The sequence below is a fragment of the Sebastes umbrosus genome, chromosome 4, assembly GCF_015220745.1.
Source record: "Sebastes umbrosus isolate fSebUmb1 chromosome 4, fSebUmb1.pri, whole genome shotgun sequence".
Classification (NCBI taxonomy): domain Eukaryota; kingdom Metazoa; phylum Chordata; class Actinopteri; order Perciformes; family Sebastidae; genus Sebastes; species Sebastes umbrosus.
In genome coordinates this window covers 20,319,992-20,340,626 of record NC_051272.1, presented here as the reverse complement: position 1 = coordinate 20,340,626, position 20,635 = coordinate 20,319,992, and the positions used below count along the sequence as shown (strand labels likewise).

Genomic DNA, 20,635 nt, shown 5'->3' with positions numbered 1-20,635 from the left:
AACAGTGGCAAATAACATGTTTGTTATGCATGAGCAGTAACATCTCAGCTGCCTGCTGAAAAGCTGGTAAAGTGGACTGTGTGCTGATTTCTGCCTTCTCTGGAGGAAGATGTCTTCCTGTCGTACTGCTAATGAGTATATGCCTCCTAATGAGCACAAACCATAATTAGCATATATCCAATTACTTCATAGCTCAGGTTCCAGGCTCTCTTCAACATCTAGTGTGGTGGTGGGAGCAGCTGGAAGTGAATGCTTGAATTGAACTATGCTTGGTGGTGTAGAGAAATTAAGCTAACACTGTCTTTGTGGTTCATTAGATTACAAGTATTTTGGGTAATAAAGTGTTTGTACGGTTTGCAAGCATTGATTCACTTTACAAATATCTTCCCTCAATAGAGGCTTTAGAAAATACATATCATTAATGTGCTATGTTTGAGAGTGTCTCCATTCATCAACTTGCTGTTTCTGTTGTGGTCACGCCTCCTTTGTTGTGATAGGCTGTTTCCTGGCGGTGCATTCACAGATGAATCTTATCATGAATTATCTTTCCTGATTAGTGTCTGTGCCTCACTTGTATGTTTAAAACGGACGTTACTGCTTGAGTGATTACGCTGATGATGGCTTATAGCTGAAACGCGTTTGTTTTGCCCAGAATAAACTAAGAGAGACCCTTTATCTGTGAGTGCCAGTGATTTGTTTCTTCTGTAATCAAGTGTCGTCTCTTTCTATATAAAGACAGCAGCTCAAGTTTGTGCCTCTCATGTATTATATTATCATTACATTCGAGTCACAGAGTTAAGCGTCAGATAGTTACAAAATAAATATACACCAACCAATCAATGAAAAACCCAGAACGTTGTTTAACAACACTTAGAGGTCCCATATTGTAAAAAAGTGAAATTAAAAGTACAAATTATAAAATGAATGAGTAAATAAATAACTGAAATGCAAAGGTAAAATCGTGCAGAAATAAATAAATGCAGAAATACATACATTCAAAAATAAATATAAAAAGGATGAATAAATAAAAAAATAATGCAAAAATAAAATAAATTTAAAAATGTATAAAAATAAATGCATAAATAAATAAAAGGGAAAATTAAGCTGAAGTGTAAATCAATAAGAGAATGAATACTGAGATAAATAAACAAAGAAGAAAATTAAAACATTAATATCAATTTATGTCACATTTATTTTATCAATAATTATTTTTAATATTATTTTTGCTACATTTAATGACATTTATTTGTTTATCAAGTCATTTATTTATTTGTTAATTTATTTTTTATTTTGGCAGGTTTTGTACTCCATACAGAACAGCTTTAACTGTTAAACGAAGATCGTTGGGTGATTATTTTCCAGAATATCGGACACTCTTTACTCAAACATAAAGGCAATAATACATGAGAGGAACAACATGGGGCTATAAAGACAAATGATTATGTCTTGTTGGTCGACTATAAATGTGACATTTTACATGCTGAGAGACTCAAATCGGTGTCTGTGACTGACTTTGACCCAGGAGGTAATGTTAGCAGGTTTCCACATGAAAGAATGCAAATTGAATTGGCTACCATTCCCAGCCCAGGAGCAACAGCAATCTGTGCTGCTCAGCCACTATTACTTCCACAAGAGACACAAAAAGAGACTTTAATGTTCAGCAGTCTACATCAAATAGCTGCAAAGTCTGAAAGTGAGCTCTGAGCAGTCTAACACAAGTTCAACGACCAATTACAAAGCTTGCACTTAAGAAGAGTGACATTTTGTGGCATTAAGACGGCAGTTTCGAGTGGAAGGCTTGCTGTTTTCAAAATCTCTGACCTCGGTAATTTAATGCCATTCCACTTTCCATCCAGACAACAACGAGTGGTAAAAGCATGTGGAAAGTGCTGCAAATGACACCTACTTTGACCCATTTACTGTACTGTTCAGTACGAATCGACTGGAGGAGAAAGGCCATTCCTGCATGAACAAATGTTTAATGTAAAGACGATGAGTCTAGATTCCGTTTAATTAAGTATTGATTTCAAAAGCAAATAGCAGCCTCTATTACCTGACTTTCCACTCATTTTGTTTGTTTATTTGCCTTCGAGAACGCCGGTGGAAAGGAACAATCTATTATCGTAAATAAACGGATTATTAGAAGCGTACTGTCATCGTTATTCAAAGGCTTTTCAGCTGCAAGGCAAGGCCACTTCCTCGGAGTAATTCATCACTGTACACCGCTATGCCACTGACGTAGTCATTTAGGATTTGATTCTTTGCATATCCCTCTGAGACACACATACGTAAGTGCACCACAGCAGCCGGAAGTAGGTAGGGCTGTCCTATTATGCGAGGACATTTTGACAAGTAGACACTTGGCTGATATGGGAGACTCATGGGATCACTAATTAATCCCTTGATTTAGTGATGCCCCATTAGTAGCCAGTGTAGCGGTCTAGAGCCCTCAATACTTCATCACGTCCATTTGATTCCTTAATAACTATCTGACACATTGTTCCCTGCCAACATACTACAAGCTCTTAGCTCATTTAATTTAATGGTAGTCTGGAGGAGCTTGTAAGAGCCTGGCTGTGTTTGAGAGACCGCTGGATGGACAAGGAGAGGAGAATTTAATTATCTCCCGCTGCCTCTCAGACATGTCTTGGATCAACATATGTGCCGGCTGGGGAAGAGAAAAAGAAAGCAAAAACCCACAGAGATTTTCAGACTACCTTTGGATCAAGTGTGAAATTGTTGCCATGGTTGACTGGTGCACCTGCGTCGATTCAACACTCTCAAGTGTCGGAAACAATAGGAAGCAGACATTTTGGTGAAATGACTCATTAAACTATGGAAACGACCTTTGGTTTTCAAGTCATATGATGCAGGTGTCTTCACTGTAGATGTTGTTGTTGCTCTTTACAAAGCTCTATCTCCCTGAGCTCTTTCATTCAGTCCTTTTTTAGTTATAGTACATTTACAACTGTCGATCCTGAGGATTTTAAGAAGTTTGGATCAAGCTTGATCCACAGCCAGCTGTCCCTGAACCACTGGCATGCTAGTACTCCACCAATCATCCAGAAGGAGTTCATGTAAACACCACTTTGATCCCTCTCAATGACGTCAACCACACAGACCCAGAGTCAGAATAAAAGAGCCTTACGTTTTGAAAGGAGGAGAGCAATTCTGACAACAGTAGCGATCTGTGAGGCTCTAAGGAGTTTGTGCCAAAGACGATGTTTGTTGTCGGTAAAGCTCGCATGCTGCGGGGGCAGTGAGAGTTCAAAGTTAGCACACCAACTGTCACCTGTTGGGGGGGAAACACACCACCCACTCACACACCTGTGTTTCTATTTAACCGCAAATAGGAGGTAGAAAGGCAACAAGCAAGGCAGGTTTTACTTTGTCCTTTTATTACTGTAAAAAGACGACACAAAGAACATTTTTAAAACATGTTTAAAATGGAAATATCAACTTTTTCAGTGATTTTGCACTGATAACTTTCCCCCTATGTAACAACTTGTGCTGAATCTAAAATCTAATACATGAAAATTAAAATCTTGTTACAAAGAATTTGCTGTATGTATGGTTTATAATGAATGCCATTTCCGTAATGGAACAATTCCAGTATTTTAATGATATAAAGGTATATAATTTCACATATGAAGTAGAGCATTATATACTACACAGTGCATAACTAGCATCCCCGAGATTTATACAAATTCCAATCTATTTTTTAATGATAAAATGGTTTTCACATATAAAAAGGCACAGCGCTTTCATGTATTCTGTTCATTTTCATGCCAGTATGCATGATTTATGACTGAAACAGATCACAGATGGCCAGGTGTGTTTTAGACACAGACAGGGCTGGGTACAGAGGGTCAGTAAAGCTGTGCTTGTAGGAATGCATTAAAGCTAGACTGCCCCCTGGTGTCACATTAAAGAATGATAAAATACCCTCCTCAAAGTCCAGGAACACTCCTACCCTCTCCAGCCCGTCTGCGTCCAGAGGAACCGCCACCTTGTTGTGCAGAGCTTCCACCTTCTTCTTGTCGCAGGCCAGGCACCAGGAGTACGGGTTGAAGCCCAGACGAGAGTTGTCCTTTTGGCCTTTCCTCTCTATCTGAGCCTCGCACAGCCCCACCTTCCAGCGGCCCTCGTCCACAGACACGTTCACCTCCCAGTACCAGCAACCCCCCTCCAGGGGACAGGAGGCCAGGACCTGTGGGAAGGAGCTGAAGCGGGCTTCGTGCTCGGCGTAGGCCTGCTGGGCTTCGCTGTAGGTCACCCTCCTGTTGTTATCAGACAGCTGCAGCTTGAGATGGGCTGTATCTGCATCCAAGGTGGGGGCCGTACCATCTGTACACAGGAAAGGAAATTAAAGAAGGCTTTAGATGAGAAGACTAATTGAATATGACACCTTTGGGCCGACAGGATGCATTTAGTCTTTTGGTTTAATTAGCCGTGATTCACGAGTGAGTGGAAAGTAAACAGGTGTATTGTCTCACAGAGCAGTCTGTAGAGGTCTCTGTATTTGCCCGGCACAGTGATGACGACTGTGTCCAGACGTTTCTCGGTCCACCTCTGCAGACACTTCAGCCGAGCCTGATCCACTTCCTCTGGAGCCTCGAACTGGTCCACACAGCTCCCCATGCTACTAGCCCTGGTGAGGAAAAGCAGAGGGACTATTAAAGTCTATTAAACTTCATTATTCCTTAATGACCTTAAAAGGAGGCAAGTAGTTCCAGGCAAAACTGTTCACAGCGAGGTCTGTCCAGAGTTACAGGAGCACTGCTTCTTTAAAAGGCACGCTAAATGTAATTCTTCAATGCTGTTAGCACCATAAACAACATTCAATTAAACAGATACTGGAACTGGAGACAGAGATAGATGTCTCAAAATCTTGACACTTACTTCTGCGTGGCTATACACCGCTTGAGGTAAGTGAGAAAACATGTTTCTTTGTAATAAGGGTGAACCGACCCTGAAGGACTTTCATAAAATGTTCATACAGGCTATACATACTGAAACTATGCTTTTGTTGGTAGCACATTTAGCTACAGTATTGGCATGTTCAACAAATCATCTCTTTACATGCAACTAGGTCAAAGTTGAGATGAAATCACTTACAGTTTGGCGACCTTGCTGTATTCCTGTCATGTGAGAAAGAAGAAAAAGACTTGTGTTAGTGTTCATAAGCCAATAATAGATCTTCTATTTCTATCATCAAACAAATGGGTTCTTCTCCTAACATCCAACACACCATAATGAAGACCTGGTCCTGAATGCGTTTGTCTCCCTTGGCATCAGCCAGCCCCTCCAGGGTGTGGAGGCCCTGCTGGATGGACTGCAGGGAGCTCTGGAGGTGGCCGAGTTTCTCCTCTAGTCCCCCCAGAACCCTTTTCTCCTCCTTGGTCACACACTGAAGAGCTGATTGCTCCTCCTGCTCCAGGGCCTCTCTGATGGCTCCGTACTGCTGCTGCACCCCGACTCGAGCCTCACTTAAAACCACCTACACAGACAAGAAGTAAATCAACGTCATGTAATGCAACACTCTCCATTGCTAAAAGGCTCTTCTCATTGAAGTTAGCAGAATCTAATGTCCAATTATTTGTTTACCATGCAACCAACAGGAAATAAATGTTTAAGATTATATTTTCTCAAGCAATATGAACTTCAAACCAACTTTACATAGTAAAACATTTAATTATTGCTAATGTATGTCATGAATTTGACTTTTATAAATCTTGAATGTGTAATTAACTACATGTGTTACCATATCTTCAACTCACAACACAATTTAAGAAGTGCCATGGAGATCACCATGTGTCAACTTAAAGTCTGAGATGAAACGTGTGGGTGGTACACGTCATGTGTTTGTGAGAACGAGGGTGCTGTAGTTTATCAGTACAATGTTCATGTCCTTTTTGTAAAAGAATTACTGTTAATATTACTGTTCGCAATAAAGTTTTTTCATTTGTGACCAAATATAATTAATAAAACATTTTTTAAAAGTTTTGAATCTACTCTTTTGATTTACAGCATTTGATTTTACGGGGCAAACATTTTCCGAAGAATTAAATGTTCATAGGAAGGTTGTGATATGTGTAAATAATAAAATAATTATTTAACAATAGCAAGTTTTGTCTTTAAGCTTTTTGGGCATAACCTATAGAAACAATAATCTCCCAAAATAGTGTAAAATTGCATATTTATAAGTGAAAAACCTTCCTATTTTCTTCGGGGAGTCCCCCCAAATCCAATATCTCCTAGTAGCCAATCTTTTATTCACTGTAGAAATTTAGAATGAAATAATGATTGCTGATACCAGCCCATAAAGTCTGAAGAAGAGCATCTGCTTGAACCATCGCTAACTAAAATGTGCCAGTAAATTGCACTTAAAGGGAGGTACAGTGTGCGGGCCTTCTTCTACATTTTTCATAGCTGTCTTCTGGTCCAGTACCGGCCTACTGTGGTTTTGGATGTGCGCAATCACTTTACATTGTTTGATACTGGCCCATACACATGCCAACATGTGACATGTAGCACCTGTTTTTTCCCACTTCAAGCACTGGATTTAGTGAGAACTACAGAGCTAACTCTCTTACTTTGGAGGTTTCTTTCATCTGTGTGAGTTCAGTCACTCTGCTCTTCACTTCCTGTTCAGTCTCCTGCAGTTGTTTGATTTCGTCTTTTAGGTTTCCCTGGAGGAGGAAAAACATGCACAAAGATTAAAAAAAAAGAAAAAAAAGTCACTTTTATTTATTGTTATGGCTAAGTTTACATCTATCTCAACTTTAACCACAGCTGCTGTGCATCTAGAGTGTATGTGGTGCTGTACAATCACTACTCACCCTGAGCTCTCTCTCTGCCTCCCTGATGCTGATGCAGACGTGGTCGCGGTGCGAGCCAATGACCGTACACACCGTGCACACACACACTACACACTGCCGACAGTAGATACGGTTCATCTCCTGGTGCTCCTGGCACCTCCAGGGAGAAAAATCCTCCATGGGAGGAACCAGGGTGTGATTCTGGAAGACGGGAGAGTCCAGGTGGGGACGCAGGTGCTCTGAACACATGGAAGCTCCGCACACCAGACAGGTCTTCACAGCGGATTGACACCTAGCTTTAGGGCAATAATGGCAGGGCACAGGGCTGGCATTTTTGCTCTCTGACCCCGGGAAGATGCCAATACTACTTGGGGATCCTGGAGCATCGGCAGGATGTTTGGTGGATATCAGGGGAGACTTGAATTTACTGGGAGTCGAGAACCCAGGAGAGGAATCAGAGTTGACAGATGCATTAATTCCTGCCACTTGTGTGTCTTTCCTGGGGGTTGAAAGAGCAGGTGCATCACATATATCTACTTCATTGGATGTGTCGGAGTCCTCCAATGAGATGACTTCCTCTGATTTATGCTGGTTCTGCTGGATTGAGATGTCCACATGCATCACATCACTTGCAGGTACTGCCTTGCTGTTAGAGTTGTCACTGGAAGATGTGCCATCACCACGCTCAGACTGGGTAGGTTCTGGTTGCACTGCTTTCTTGGATGTCTCCACACTCGTAAACGGCCAAGGTTTATCTGAGAAGGACGTGGTGGGAGTCTCATTGAACAGCACACGGGGAGATGCCACAGTTGATCGCTTTGTGTCAGGTTGCTCTGATACAGGTGTGCTGGCTTTTCTCTTCCCGAGAAGTCGGCTGGAGAGTGAAGGTCTCTGCAATGTATTTTGTTCATCATTACTCGATGTGCCTTTAAAAATAGAATACAAACAAAGCAAAACTGGTCAGAGGGAAGGTTGACTTTGCACTTTTACAGTAATACTTCACAAAAACACCTGCAAGCTGCCATCTGCCCAGGACAACTTTGCTCAACTTTTACTGCCCACTGAGCAGTTCCACTTTAGGCAATTCAAGCACAGGCAATCTAGCTCGATTGAACTTCTGTGAGTTATTGGCCCTGTTCAGACCTGACATTAACATGCGTCCTGAGTGATCCAATCACAAGTGGACAGCTTTAAGTACGTCTGTTCACACTGGGATTAGAATGCGTCTCCACATGCGTCTCCAGTGTCCACCTGTGATCAGATCTCACTTCCCCGCTCTATATGCAAATAAACCCGTAGTAAACAAATGGCTCATACAGCAGACGTTGTGACGTAATATTACATGGATATCAGTAGTAAAATACTACATATTCGTGAATTTGGGTACATAGAGAGCTTCAGAGAGCCGGGGATGAGAGCGAGCGAGCGGACGGTTGTCAGCTCCGTACAAAAAACGGAAAAAACTGTAACTGTTTTTAATCATGTCTCAAATGGCTCTTTATGGTGTTATATATTTGTTGTGTACTGTGAATGTAATGTCTGTATGGTTGGTTGTCTGCAGGGAATGAAATTAGCACCTGCCACCTGACAAATACAGGGTAAATGTTGGCTGTGGCAGGTAAAACTTTCAGGTCACCTGCCACCATGGCAGATAGGTTTTCCTTATATTAACAAATATTAGTTTTAAAAAGCAATTCCTAAATTAAAAATAGTCAGGGATTAAGGTTACATGACCAATATTTCTACTGTCTGTTACCGCTGACTCAGTGTTTACTAGGGGTGGACGAAAATATTGAGTATTGCAATATAATGTTTTGTGATACTGTGTTAATTCTCAAAAACCCTGTATTGAATTCTAATGAATAGTTTACATGCAAAGATTAACTCAGGAAATACTTTACTTTATTTGCAAAGATATGCAGATCCTACTATTCTGATTTTATGCATATAGTGGTGTGTTATTTATACTTTGATAGTTTTCCTAAAATTAGATTTAAAAAAAAAAAACGCAATATATCGCCTTAATTACAGTATCGCAATATATCGCATCGTAACTCCTGTATCGTGATACGTATCTTATCGCCAGATTATTGCTAATACACAGCCCTAGTGTTTACAATTCTAAAGCGTTCTACATAGACTTCAGAAGTGGCAGACAAAACAATTGTGTGGCTAGTAGAAATGTTCAGTGACCTGCCACAGTGGCACAAGAGGAAAACACTTAATTTTAGACCCTGGTTGTCTGTATTAGTTTATTTAGTGGCAAATGAGTTTCCCCATTGGGAATTAATAAAGCTTTCTAATCTAATCTTATGCTAAAAACAGGAAAAGTTCATGAGCACATACTTATGTACTCTTATATTTAGGAGATCTGATCACAAGTGGCCACTGGAGACTTACAAATCAATCAGACCTTTACCCTCATTGATCATTAGCTTAAGAAAACATCACCTCTGACCTCCTGACTCTGTAAACAAACAGCATTGCTGACGTTACCATTCAATTACTATTATTACATTCTGGTCAGGAAGTCAAGACTATTATCATTTTTATTATTAGGGTGCTAAAATAATAAATATTCAAGCAGGATAACTTTGGTAGCATCAGCACCACCTAAAATAACAACATTAAGTGACGTTACTTAAATCAACTTCTGCTGTCAACTGGACATTTTGAACTAACGTCAACGGTTCTTAACGTGCGAGAATACAACATTAAGTGACGTTACTTACGTTAACGGCTGTTCTACTGATACATGACAGTTTGAACTAACGTCAACGGTTCCTAACGTATGAAAATATTAAAATTAAGTGACGTTACTTAAGTTAACGGCTGTTCAACTGATACATGACAGTTTGAACTAACGTCAACGGTTCCTGACGTACGAGAGGGAGACCACTAACGTTATCTAGCTAGGTTAGCTATCGATAGCCACTCCTTCACTTGTGTAATGTGTTATTCGGTTTCCGGTATGTTTAACTGCCCCGGTAACAAGGCCCCACGTCATTATTAGTTACCGTTACCTGCGGCGCTGCGAGGCTGAGCCCACCGACTGTTGGTGAAGGACCGTTTGCTGTCATACGGCAGAGTGTGGTAGACGGTCTTACACCTCCACTCCGGACAGTGGTACGGCCCGTTCGGTGTAACGCTCCACAAGTCCCCGATACACCGCTGGCAGAACCGGTGGTTACACTTCAGAGTGACGGGGTCCCCGGTCAGCTCGTTGCACAGAGGACAAGTCGCCGGAGTGTCCAACGACGCTCCCATTTTGTTTTTCGGCTGATGTTTAGTTTAGTTTTTGTTTCCTGCGATGTGAAGCAGCAGAGCAGCGGATAGAGGAGGAGCTACATGTTTGAATCCCGCTCCCCCACCGGAAGGTCGTGATTTAAAGGTACAGTACAAGATTTATAAGCAGGAGTGAAGGATGTATTTGTTACTAAAAGTACACTACCACACCCCACACTATAGAAATACTCCATAACAAGTAAAAATCCAGCATTCAAGTAAAGTTTTGGTACAGAAGTATTGGCGACAAAATTTACTTTAAAGGGACAGTTTGTAAGAATCACAAATTGGTTGTAACAGCGCCACCTGTGGCCGTTAAGTTAACGACAGTCAGCGTCGGACTCGCGCTTGTGCTCACTCCACATAGACATGAACGAGCATCACTCAAAACAGTGAGGCGACACACATCAGCTAAAACCACAATATCACTCTATATTTCACCTGCGAGAACGAGCGTGGTGTGTGAGTGAAGGCAGACAGAGGAGCAGAGTACAGCAGAGACTCCGGCCCTGGAGACCAAAGCTACGGTCTCCCCCGCGTCCTCCTGGGCGCAGAAAAATGTAATTATAGTGGCGAGCTGCAATTTGCGGCTGCCTGTTGTGAATTCAGCTTTAGAAAAAAAAATGTAGTGGTGCATGGAGCACAATATTTCCATCTGAAATTAAGTCAAGTTGAAGGAAATAGTACCATGAAATGGAAATGCACAAGTAAAGTATAAGTACCATGTATGTATTAAGAGAACTGGATACAACGTTGGAGTCGGGGCCCCGTTCATTCCTATAAAAGTTGCTCAGTGGTGCATGAAGCCAAAGTGGCTTGACTTCCGACTGGAAAAGTACCCGGATCATCCGGCGATCTTCCGCATCCATTGGGCCCATGGAGCAGGCGCAGTAGCGTCCGCTCGGTCACATCGCTCGGTCAAAGGGTCCCAACGTCACGCTGTCTCTCGGCTTGGGCTGTCGTCTCGGCTTGCGCTGTCGTCTCGGTCTGGGTCTCATTCACATGAACGGAGGAAGGGAAATAACTCTGGATTCAGCTATTAGTGTGTTTTATAACTTTTAGGACCTAATGATTTAAATAAGGGCTATTAGATTGTTCGTACTGGGAAGTTGATTCACCTAAAAAAATAATGATCTGCTGAGTAACAGACGTCTCTTTACCAATGTAAGTCTATGGGAATAAGTCTTTTTGGGCCCAATGGTATCACATGATGGACACGAAAGTTGTAGTTCCACCGTTTGGCCACTACAGAAATTGGGATCTCTTCCTGGGGGCTTGATAAGTACCTCCAAAAGTACAGTACTTGATTAAACATACTTAGTTACTTCCACCATTGTTTATAATATTAACACATCAGTGGTGGAAGAACTGCTCGGATCCTTAAGTAAAAGTAGCAAAACTACAACGTAAAAATACTTGTAGAACTGGAACAATAGTCAACCGACTAATCAATTTATCAAATAATAATTTCAGCTCTATTTATTTTACTGCACACATGTTAGAGCAAGACACGTTATGCCTTTATCATCCTTAGAAGCACAGTATATGGATGTTGGTGACCTCAAATAAATCCCTGCATAGCTTTGCCAGACTGAGAATGTCATGATAACTGAAAACACTGTGGATGCGCTGAGCCGTTATTATTATTCCATAATAATGCATCATATTTTTAAGTCAGTAATGCAAAATCAAAGTAGTTTTTAAATAAATGCAGCTGAGTAAAAAGTATGTGTACATTTTAAAAAGTAGTGGAGTAGTTGCACAAATGCTAAAGTAAAGTAACTAAATATAATATATCTAATAAGACATCTATGGTACATTACAAGTCAGTCAGTTTCATCCATCATAGGTTTCATTATGTGATCAGTTGACTTTTTCATTTCAGTGTTGTGTGAGGACACTGATGAACTCCACATGTGTTTCTGTTTTCACAATAAAGTTTTTTGTCATAATAATGCAAGAGCTGCTGGAATTTTAATCATCTTTTTCCTGTACCAGAGCTCAACTTCTTCTTAAAATTTTCCCCGGTATCCACTTGTATCATGACTCATCATTTTGTCCCTATTTTACTTTTAGTAATGTGATATAAAACAGATTTGCATAACTGTTTCTACCATAAAAGGGCTGATAACTACTAACATTGTACCAAGAATGAAATCTCATTTAAAAATGCTGCGAACATTTTATGCACTCACTCATTGTGCTGCCAAATGAAATGCAATGAAATAAAATATAAGTTTTTCCTCATGTCACCCCCTGGATAACCCAAAGGACTCCCATGAGCACCATGAACCACACACAGCCAATCAGCCATAAACCAGTCCTAACAGTATGAAGTGCTATTAAGCTTCCAACTGTTCTTTTGTATTCCCGGTGACGAAGCCATGAGAGCTGGAAGACATAGACTGTTGCTGTTATGCCTTAAAGCATCAGCTGCAAACAATAAAGACTAAAAGTGGTATTTTCTTATTTTCCCTCATGTTTGTCTCCCCACAACATTCTTGTCTTTATGGTGGCCCAGACATGTGACTTGGATTAAAAAAGGCTATTGTGTCTTGTGAGTGAGAGGTTAATCTTTCATAATCTCAAAGAAGTTTTATTTCTCAAAGAGACTGCGTTTTCTTACTTTTTGTTGCCTGGAAATATAAGGTGAGAGTTGTGGCCTATCACCAGACAGTTATATTTACATTTTGTGCTCTGACTTTTGAATGTGATCATAGAAATTGAAGGTTATTATTAAAGGAACAGTGTGCAACATTTAGGGGGATCTATTAGCAGAAATAAAATGTAATATTCATAACTATGTTTTCATTAGTGTATAATCACCTGAAACTAAGAATCATGTTTTCGTTAGCTTAGAATGAGCCCTTCATATCTACATAGGGAGCGGGTCCTGTTCATAGAGTTATTTCCTGCTATATACCTTCTAAAACAGAAGGAGTTAACATGGTGATGTTTGCATGTTTACATCATTTATGTCCCTTTACAACTACTTTCTCTACAATATTACAACAGACCAAAGTCCAAACTGTCAAATGTCTCACCCAATGGCCACATTTGGTCATTTAAAGGGGTACTCCAGCAATTTTGTAACTCATTCCGTAAAGATGGGCGACTTGCAAGACACAGATTTTAAAAAAAGATGGTCGAAATTGATGTAGCAGAGGCTGAGATATTCTGACTTTTTAGTTTCAGTGTTGTGTGAGGACACTGATGAACTCCATTGATGTTTCCGTTTTCACAATAAAGTTTTTTGGCACATTAATGCAAGAGCTGCTGGAATTTTCATCATCTTTTTTCCTGTACCAGAGCTCAACTTCTTCTTAAAACTTTCCCCAGTATCCATTTGTATCAAGACTCATCATTTTGTCCCTATTTTACTTTTAGTAATTGTGATATAAAACAGAATTACATAACTGTTTCTACCATAAAAGGGCTGATAACTAACATTGTACCAAGAATGAAATCTCATCTGAAAATGCTGCGAACATTTTATGCACTCACTCATTGTGCTGCCAAATGAAATAAAATGTACTTTTTTTTTATGCAAATTGATTTAGCAGATGCTGAGATATTCTGACTTCTAGTCCCTAGTATAAGTCCCAATACATAGTATGTCAAATGCAGTATGCCAAAACTACCAGGATGTCTTACTACATCTGGTCGCATTTTGCAGTATACCAAAGTCAGCATGCTTTTCTGGCTATTCTGACCCACAATCCTCTGCACGGGGATATATGAGCAAGATGGTCAAAGTTCAAGGCTCAATGTTATGACAAAGTCCCTATTGTATGCATACTGCATGTAACAGTACGTATTTTATTAGGGCAGCGGCAGTATGTACTAAAAGTAAAAAGAAAAAGTATGCGATTTTGAACGTAGCCTGCAGCCCACATTTCCCATAATGCAACTCGATAGAGATGACACTATACAACAGTTTCACAGGCTGAGTAGTACTATCCATAACCCAGTAAAAAAATGAACAACACAAGAGTTTTACAGTGAAAACCTTTATTAAGTGTTCATATATTCTTAAAGGAATCTCTTTAATTGCTCTATGTTAACCTCCTCCATATTTGCTAATTGTTTGGTATCTATAGAATATCTATTTACACAGGAACATTATCCACAGGTGACGCTGGGACAGGCCTTAATACTAATCCATCACCACTAGAGTTCACTCCTCAGGCACACCAGTCACTATACATAATACTCCATCATGTTACCCTGTATGTCCCAACAAAACAAAGCGAGAAAAGGGAGTCAAAGAGAGAAAAACAGAAAGAGAGAGAGAGCTGGAGACAAAGACAGAGACAGACAGATTTAGCTACACAACAGGACAGTTGTGTGTATGAGGCTGGCATATTGGTTCTTTTGGCCAACTATTGCACACAACACATTCACACCAACACTCACATACTGTATGTGCATGCACCATGGACTGTACATGTAGATGGACGACGCGTCTCCACTTCCTCGCACTGTACAAAAGTGAAGCCAAAATATCCCAGATGCGGGAGTTGCCATCAATCACAAACTGAGAACAGCCACAGCTTGCTAGCGTGAGCCACCTAGCTGCTACGTTAGCACCAGGGTAGCTGTTTGGCTAGAAAGACATAACATCTAACCATAATATCTCTATAAATACATTTATAATCAAATTGAAACATGTTCTATTACACAGACTTGTGCATGTTATGGAAAGTTAAAGTTACATCTCCTCTTGTACAATTCCCGAGCCTCCAGCTGCGCGACTACTTCAATCAGAGCAGCTGTCAATTATGACGTCTCACCCCCTTTTTATAGCATCAAATAACGAATTAAAGCCAAACTTATCAGAAAAATTAACAATTGAACAGACATCAGCGTGATAAGAACTGCCTAAAATGACAGAAACCATCTTTGAGAAAAATGTATTTGGCGTGTACTTTGACTTTTTAGTTTGGCTCATGTCCCATCTGCTTACATGGAGAGGGCGGGATTTACGATCTATGCTGCAGCCAGCCACCAGGGGGCGTTCGAGATGTTTTAGCTTCACTTTTGGGTAGGGTAACACACGCAACACGCAACTGCGAAACTCTCACAAGATGGTTAAGGTTAGACATTGACCTTGAATGGTTAAGGTTAGGATAGGTCGTCAGCGAATCTCGCGAGAATTTTTGAAAGTTTTCGCAAGCTGTCATGTCGTCCATCTTTATATACAGTCTATTGCATGCACTAATACTCGCTCACACACACCCACAGACCTCCCTACACACACACACACACACACACACACACACACACACACATACAGAGGCACACTCACACAGCAGTAGCTACAAGTCCTGCAGCACACAGTCCTAATAGCCCCATCACAGTGTAGATACCACAGACTATAAAATATCAGATTTCTTCTCAAACTGAAGCGCTGTGCAAAGTTAGCTAGCAGGGCATTGGATGGATTTAGTTAAAATTCCTAGAACATCTTTAATATTCACTGTACATACTTTTTAATACAAGTGTTTTTTTCTCTTTTGGATGATAATATTCTTATAAAATATCTTAAATATCTTCTCTTTTTCTAGTAAATGAAGAGGAACAAAGGGGGTGTGTGAGCTAACAAAAGAAACTAAGACTTTCATTTCATTGTCAAACTTTACAAATGAAACACAATAGATTTACATCAACCCGATATTATCTGAAAATGAGAAGCAGAGTTTCTTCTTTTCACAAATAAAACATGACACACATTCTGACGGTGGTACACACGGCTAAGTGTTAACATAGTTTAATACTTGTAATTACAGAGTTTTGTTTGAATGTACTGTGTAGTGCGTTGAGTTGTGTTTGTGCGTGTGTGAGTGCGTGTGTGTGTCTGTGTGTGTATGTGTGTGTGTGTGTGTCTGTGCTCGTACTGCAGGTGTACAATGTCAACCCTGTGCCTTCTCAGGTAGGTAGTCGGTAGTCCATATACTGTACGTCTCAATAGAATAACAGTCTCTGCCCCTGCCATGGTCTATGTTATGTTGTGCAAGGGTTAGGTCTGTAGACACACTGGGATAAAAGTGCATTGGGCTCCATCTAAATGCTGGGGATGATTTAAGGTCTGCAAGCAAAACGGATGGACTCTGAGGGTGGGTTTGTACACTGGGTTTTTGGCAGGTAGATATGAAAGGCAGGCTGGCTGGTTCCATAGTATTCCTCTCCGTCACAGACCTGGATGGCCCCTCTCCTCCGGGCTGATGTTGAGGGTTGACTGGTACTTCATGAAAACAGACACATGGAAATTCAGGAACCTGAAAGAAAGAGAGAGACTGTGTGTTTGTGAGTGCTGAAGGCAGTGGTGGAAAGTTACTAATACATCTTTTCCACCAAAATTAGAGCATATATGCAGTTTTTTTGTATTGTGGTATTGCTGCGTAAAAGATCTGAGTACTCCTTTTACTGCTGACTGAATGGGGCTACAGGAGCAAAGAGTGAGGAATTATTTAAATTTAAAAATTAAATTACAAGGAATTTACACTGTTGTACTGTGTGTGGGGACACAAATGGGCATGGTGGCTTACATAATGTCATACACTTATGCGTCATGAACGATATTTCAAGTAGTTGATTATGTTTTTTCCGTACTTACCTAAAGATTAAGTTAGGCGTTGCCTCCCTCTGCAAAAACAAAAACACCGAGTAAAATCTAAACATGGTTCTCAAGGTCATGCTATAAATAGGCTCCCATGTTTACACATTGCCAGATACATCCTTCACAATGACTGATTGTATTGCACACAAACACCAGTAGGTGGCACCAGGGATGAGCTGATTGGTAAAAGACTATTAAGCTGTGATGAATTATTCATAAATGGTAGATTCTCCTGAGCCCTAAACTAAGGAATGGCACATCAATAGTGAGGCTGTTTATTGGCTGGTAATCCCATTCAAGTTGTCTCTTCTATGACATTGTCTTTAGGTCTTTCATCTTTTTCCCTATCTGATATTTATCTTTTGAAGGTCACTGCAGTTTGAGATGAGACAATAGAAATTACACGTATCTCCTCTGAGAGTTGGTTATTAGCAGCTACATGCACAGATGATTAAACATTGCACCACGATGATGTTACAATAAGAAAGTGACATTTCAAGCTGCCCCTTTTCCTTTTTTCTCTCCCTCATCCTCATTCTTTCTCCACGCTTTTGTTTAATGGGTTGTTGGTTGCCCATGCCTGTCTGGTTCTATTACAAACTACAGGCCGCATGGACAAACTAATCCCATTTCCCACTGAGAGTCATCCCTGGACCCAGACCTTTTCACAGTACCTCAGACCTGTGACAGTAATGCAGACATTACGGACACCAGCGTATAGCCATTACCACGACTAAATCATTACATCTCCTTAGTGTATAGATGTTTGAGGGGGAAGTGAGGCTCGATGGTGGTAGAGACATACCTCCTGTCTTTGGATCATTATACAGTTGAGAGCTGCAACAATTAATTGGTTAGTTGTCAACTATTAAATTAATTGCTATTTATTTTGATAATCAATTCATCGGTTTGAGTGAATTTTTAAGAAAAAAAAAAGTCTAAATCCAGCTTCTTAAATGTGGATATTTTCTGGTTTCTTTACTCCTCTATGACAGTAAACTGAATATCTTTGAGTTGTGGACAAAACAAGAAATTTGAGGACGTCATCTTGGGCTTTGGGAAACACTGATCAACATTTTTCACCATTTTTTGTCATTTTATAAACAAAAAACAAATCAATTAATCGAGAAAATAATCAACAGATTGATCGACAATGAAAATGAGTTGCAGCCCCAGTACAGGCGTAGTACAGTAAGGAGTAAATATGTGACCGGCAAGATAGTTTTGGTAAGATAATGTTCATATCCTTAATGTTTTAAGGATGTTAAACCCCTTTACAAGCAGAACACCAGGAAGGTAGTTTGTTACCTCACTCAACCTTGACAAAATATACATCGTTTGAAAGCACAAAGCCCTGTGATTCTGATCTCAGATCTGTTTAAACCATCTTATATGTCATTATTTTGGCAACAACAGTTGTTAATTTTGCAACAATGCGTACAAAATAGAACAGTAAAATAATTGAAAAAAATTAGATGCAAATAAATCATTGGTAAATTTGGTCAGTATCATTTCAATCACTTAGTTCCCTTTCAGAAGAGACCATGATCATGTCTGTAGTCAAAAATGGGTCAAGAACAGGAAGTATTTCATTTTATGTGTGTCTTTTTTAGGGCTGCTTGTTAAGGGCTTAAAATGAGTGGTTGCTTGTTGATGTCTGCCGTTCTGCTGATTTTGTTTTGTATATTAAAGCCGTTATTCAAAAGCTGGCTCATGCAGTCCTTTTGGTTATGTTTAAATTCATTTATAGCTTCCTAAATTTAGTTTGTTTTCATAGAGGCTGCATCAAAAGCTCATTACATCAAAACATTACTTTCAGTTGTCATAAATAAAAGAGCGCCGAATTCAGCTCATATGATAAAGTTTGCCAGACTGTATGTTTTATCACAACTTTAATGAGTGTACACTTTCTATTTTCAGTCTGGTAGAAAGTCACATGGGTTGTCTATTCTTAAAGTATTCTCTTTTACTTTAAGTGATGGCTTTTGCCCGGCCACGACTGCACAAATTGCATTGAGAGTGCACTTTCATATGTCTGGTACCACTCAGCCAAAAAAAAATTGATTCCACATCAGTGACTCTGGGATTTAAAACCCACTATAAGATTTCAAATTTGAAATTCAGGATAATCTGTTTCCAGTTCTAGATACATTTACTGTGTATGTATTAATTATAGAGAATATTTAGGATTTAATTTAATTAACACCAAGAATATAAATATAGATTTGGTGAGAAAAGTAGCGCAATGATTAAAGAAGCTGTCCTACACCTAAAATAAATCATCTTATGTTCATATGCTGGCAAGTAGCAGTCCTGTTGAAGACACTAAAGTGGATTTATGCTCGCTGTAGTGTCCCCGGCACCAAGGCTGTGTATTGGCAAGAATCTGGTGATACAATAATCATGATACAGGGGTTACGATTCAATATATTGCGATATATTGCAATACTGTAAGTAAGGGGATATATTGCGATTTTTTTTAAACCTAATTTTAGGAAAACTGTCATAGTATAAAGAACACACCACCATATGCATACAATCTTAATATTAACACGGATGGGTTGACTCTAAAGGGTGCCTTAAACACCGACGATTGTGACAAAGCATTGGTATTTCACACCCAGAGAATGAGAACAGGCTGTTAATACTTGACTCCTGTCTTTACAGGGATTATATAAAGGTGATAAATGCCCATGAATATGAGATATGAGTTTACAGGTAATTAAAAGTCCTCCTCGGCATTGAGGAGTTTGCTTTATGGCGATTTGCTGGTCACACTCAATGACTTCTTGCTTCTTCACAGAATCTTTTGTTTGTATGCCCTCTGGTGTTTCAGATAATACTGCAAAGAACAACGCGTTGAGCATAAACGCCTTTGTGCGTGCTTGTTGTATGCCATCTGTGGAGGTCCGTGCCACGATGCCTCGTGCGAGAATAAACAAAGCTTCAATCCCAACATGCTCCTTGAGGGCTATACTCTGAATAGCTCTGATTTCCAGCACGCTGCACAAGCAGAAGAGTGAATTTCCCGAAGGAGATCAATAAAACATGACGTTTTATCAGATTAGGTACATTCTCACCCTTGCTCTCAGCCAGCAGCTCTTCTGTCATGAGTCCGTCCTGCCGGTTCCCCAGGACGAAGGCCAGGAAGGAGAGGATGAGGGCGTCCAGGATGCCCATAATAGCCAAGATGTAGGCCCAACGCACCGAGCAGGCCCCCAGGCTGTATTTGTCCGTCTGCTCTCCGCACATCCGCCGGACCTCGTCGCTGTCCCAACCATCAGGATAGATCATACAACCCAGCACCAGACAGACACCTAGGGAGAGGCAGGGAGGGTGAAAGAAGGACAAGAGAGTTGGCAACATTAGGAGGGAAAGTGGATGCAGAACAAAAATGAGTTTGGGGATTGCAGTGTAATAAATGAGGTCAGGGATAATGAGGTTTTGTGGGGAAATGAGAAAAGAAGAACGATCATTTCAAGTGCTTTAAAAAATCTCTACCCGAATATTCTCCTCTCTGGAGATTTTGCTGTGTTTCTATTGCATTTATCACATTGATTTTCACTCCCTCCCTTAGGCGGGAACTAAGTGTCTAGACACAACGAGTGCAAGTGGAGGAGCGGTAAAAACAGCAGTAAACAGCAACAGTCAAAGCCAGACACAATAGCAGCAAGAGATTATTAGAATGTAATAGCTGCTCTGGTAATATGAAATGTCCTGAAAAAACTGCCTGGGATTTCCTCACATTCACATTCTTGTTTTATTACAAAACGTTATGAATTCTCCCCTTCTTGGATTATAAATGGTGGTAATATTAGATTTAACTTGCTGCTCCTCATTCTCAGTTTGTCTGCCCAAAGGGTAAAATCTCTCTCATCTTCAATTTGGGTCTCTCTCATCCTCAGTTTAA

General features: G+C 40.2%; 2 protein-coding genes and 1 long non-coding RNA gene across 4 annotated transcripts in view; 1 reads left to right on the top strand and 2 right to left on the bottom strand.

Annotated features, from left to right (window-relative positions):
• Nucleotides 1-3,377: 3,377 nt before the first annotated feature.
• On the bottom strand, nucleotides 3,378-10,210 carry si:dkey-29p10.4 (E3 ubiquitin/ISG15 ligase TRIM25). The gene is made up of 7 exons (XM_037767215.1): nucleotides 9,845-10,210; nucleotides 6,843-7,747; nucleotides 6,597-6,692; nucleotides 5,252-5,500; nucleotides 5,119-5,141; nucleotides 4,497-4,651; nucleotides 3,378-4,347 (listed from the first exon to the last, which is right to left on the bottom strand). Exons 1-7 carry the CDS (start codon nucleotides 10,086-10,088, stop codon nucleotides 3,803-3,805), a joined length of 2,217 nt encoding a protein of 738 aa, XP_037623143.1. The 5' UTR covers nucleotides 10,089-10,210; the 3' UTR covers nucleotides 3,378-3,802.
• Nucleotides 10,083-14,368, top strand: LOC119486812. The gene is made up of 2 exons (XR_005206593.1): nucleotides 10,083-10,212; nucleotides 12,378-14,368. It is a non-coding gene; the product is annotated as an uncharacterized LOC119486812 (long non-coding RNA).
• Nucleotides 14,369-15,729: 1,361 nt separating this feature from the next.
• Nucleotides 15,730-20,635, bottom strand: part of LOC119486811 (LHFPL tetraspan subfamily member 3 protein-like) — a 31,873-nt gene continuing 26,967 nt past the window's right edge. For both annotated transcript variants that reach the window (XM_037767216.1, XM_037767218.1), the window contains 3 exons: nucleotides 19,806-20,042; nucleotides 16,723-16,751; nucleotides 15,730-16,384 (listed from right to left, as the gene is read on the bottom strand). In XM_037767216.1, the coding sequence (XP_037623144.1) occupies nucleotides 16,735-16,751; nucleotides 19,806-20,042 (254 nt within the window). In that variant the 3' untranslated portion in view covers nucleotides 15,730-16,384; nucleotides 16,723-16,734. The remainder of the gene's footprint in view (nucleotides 16,385-16,722; nucleotides 16,752-19,805; nucleotides 20,043-20,635) is intronic.

Coding starts and splice junctions, on each gene's coding strand:
- si:dkey-29p10.4 (XM_037767215.1), bottom strand. CDS start 10,088: ATGGGAGCGTCGTTGGACACTCCGGCGACTTGTCCTCTGTGCAACGAG. Junction 7,748..9,844: donor TCAGCCTCGCAGCGCCGCAG/GTAACGGTAACT, acceptor CTATTTTTAAAG/GCACATCGAGTAATGATGAA. Junction 6,693..6,842: donor AGGCAGAGAGAGAGCTCAGG/GTGAGTAGTGAT, acceptor TTCCTCCTCCAG/GGAAACCTAAAAGACGAAAT.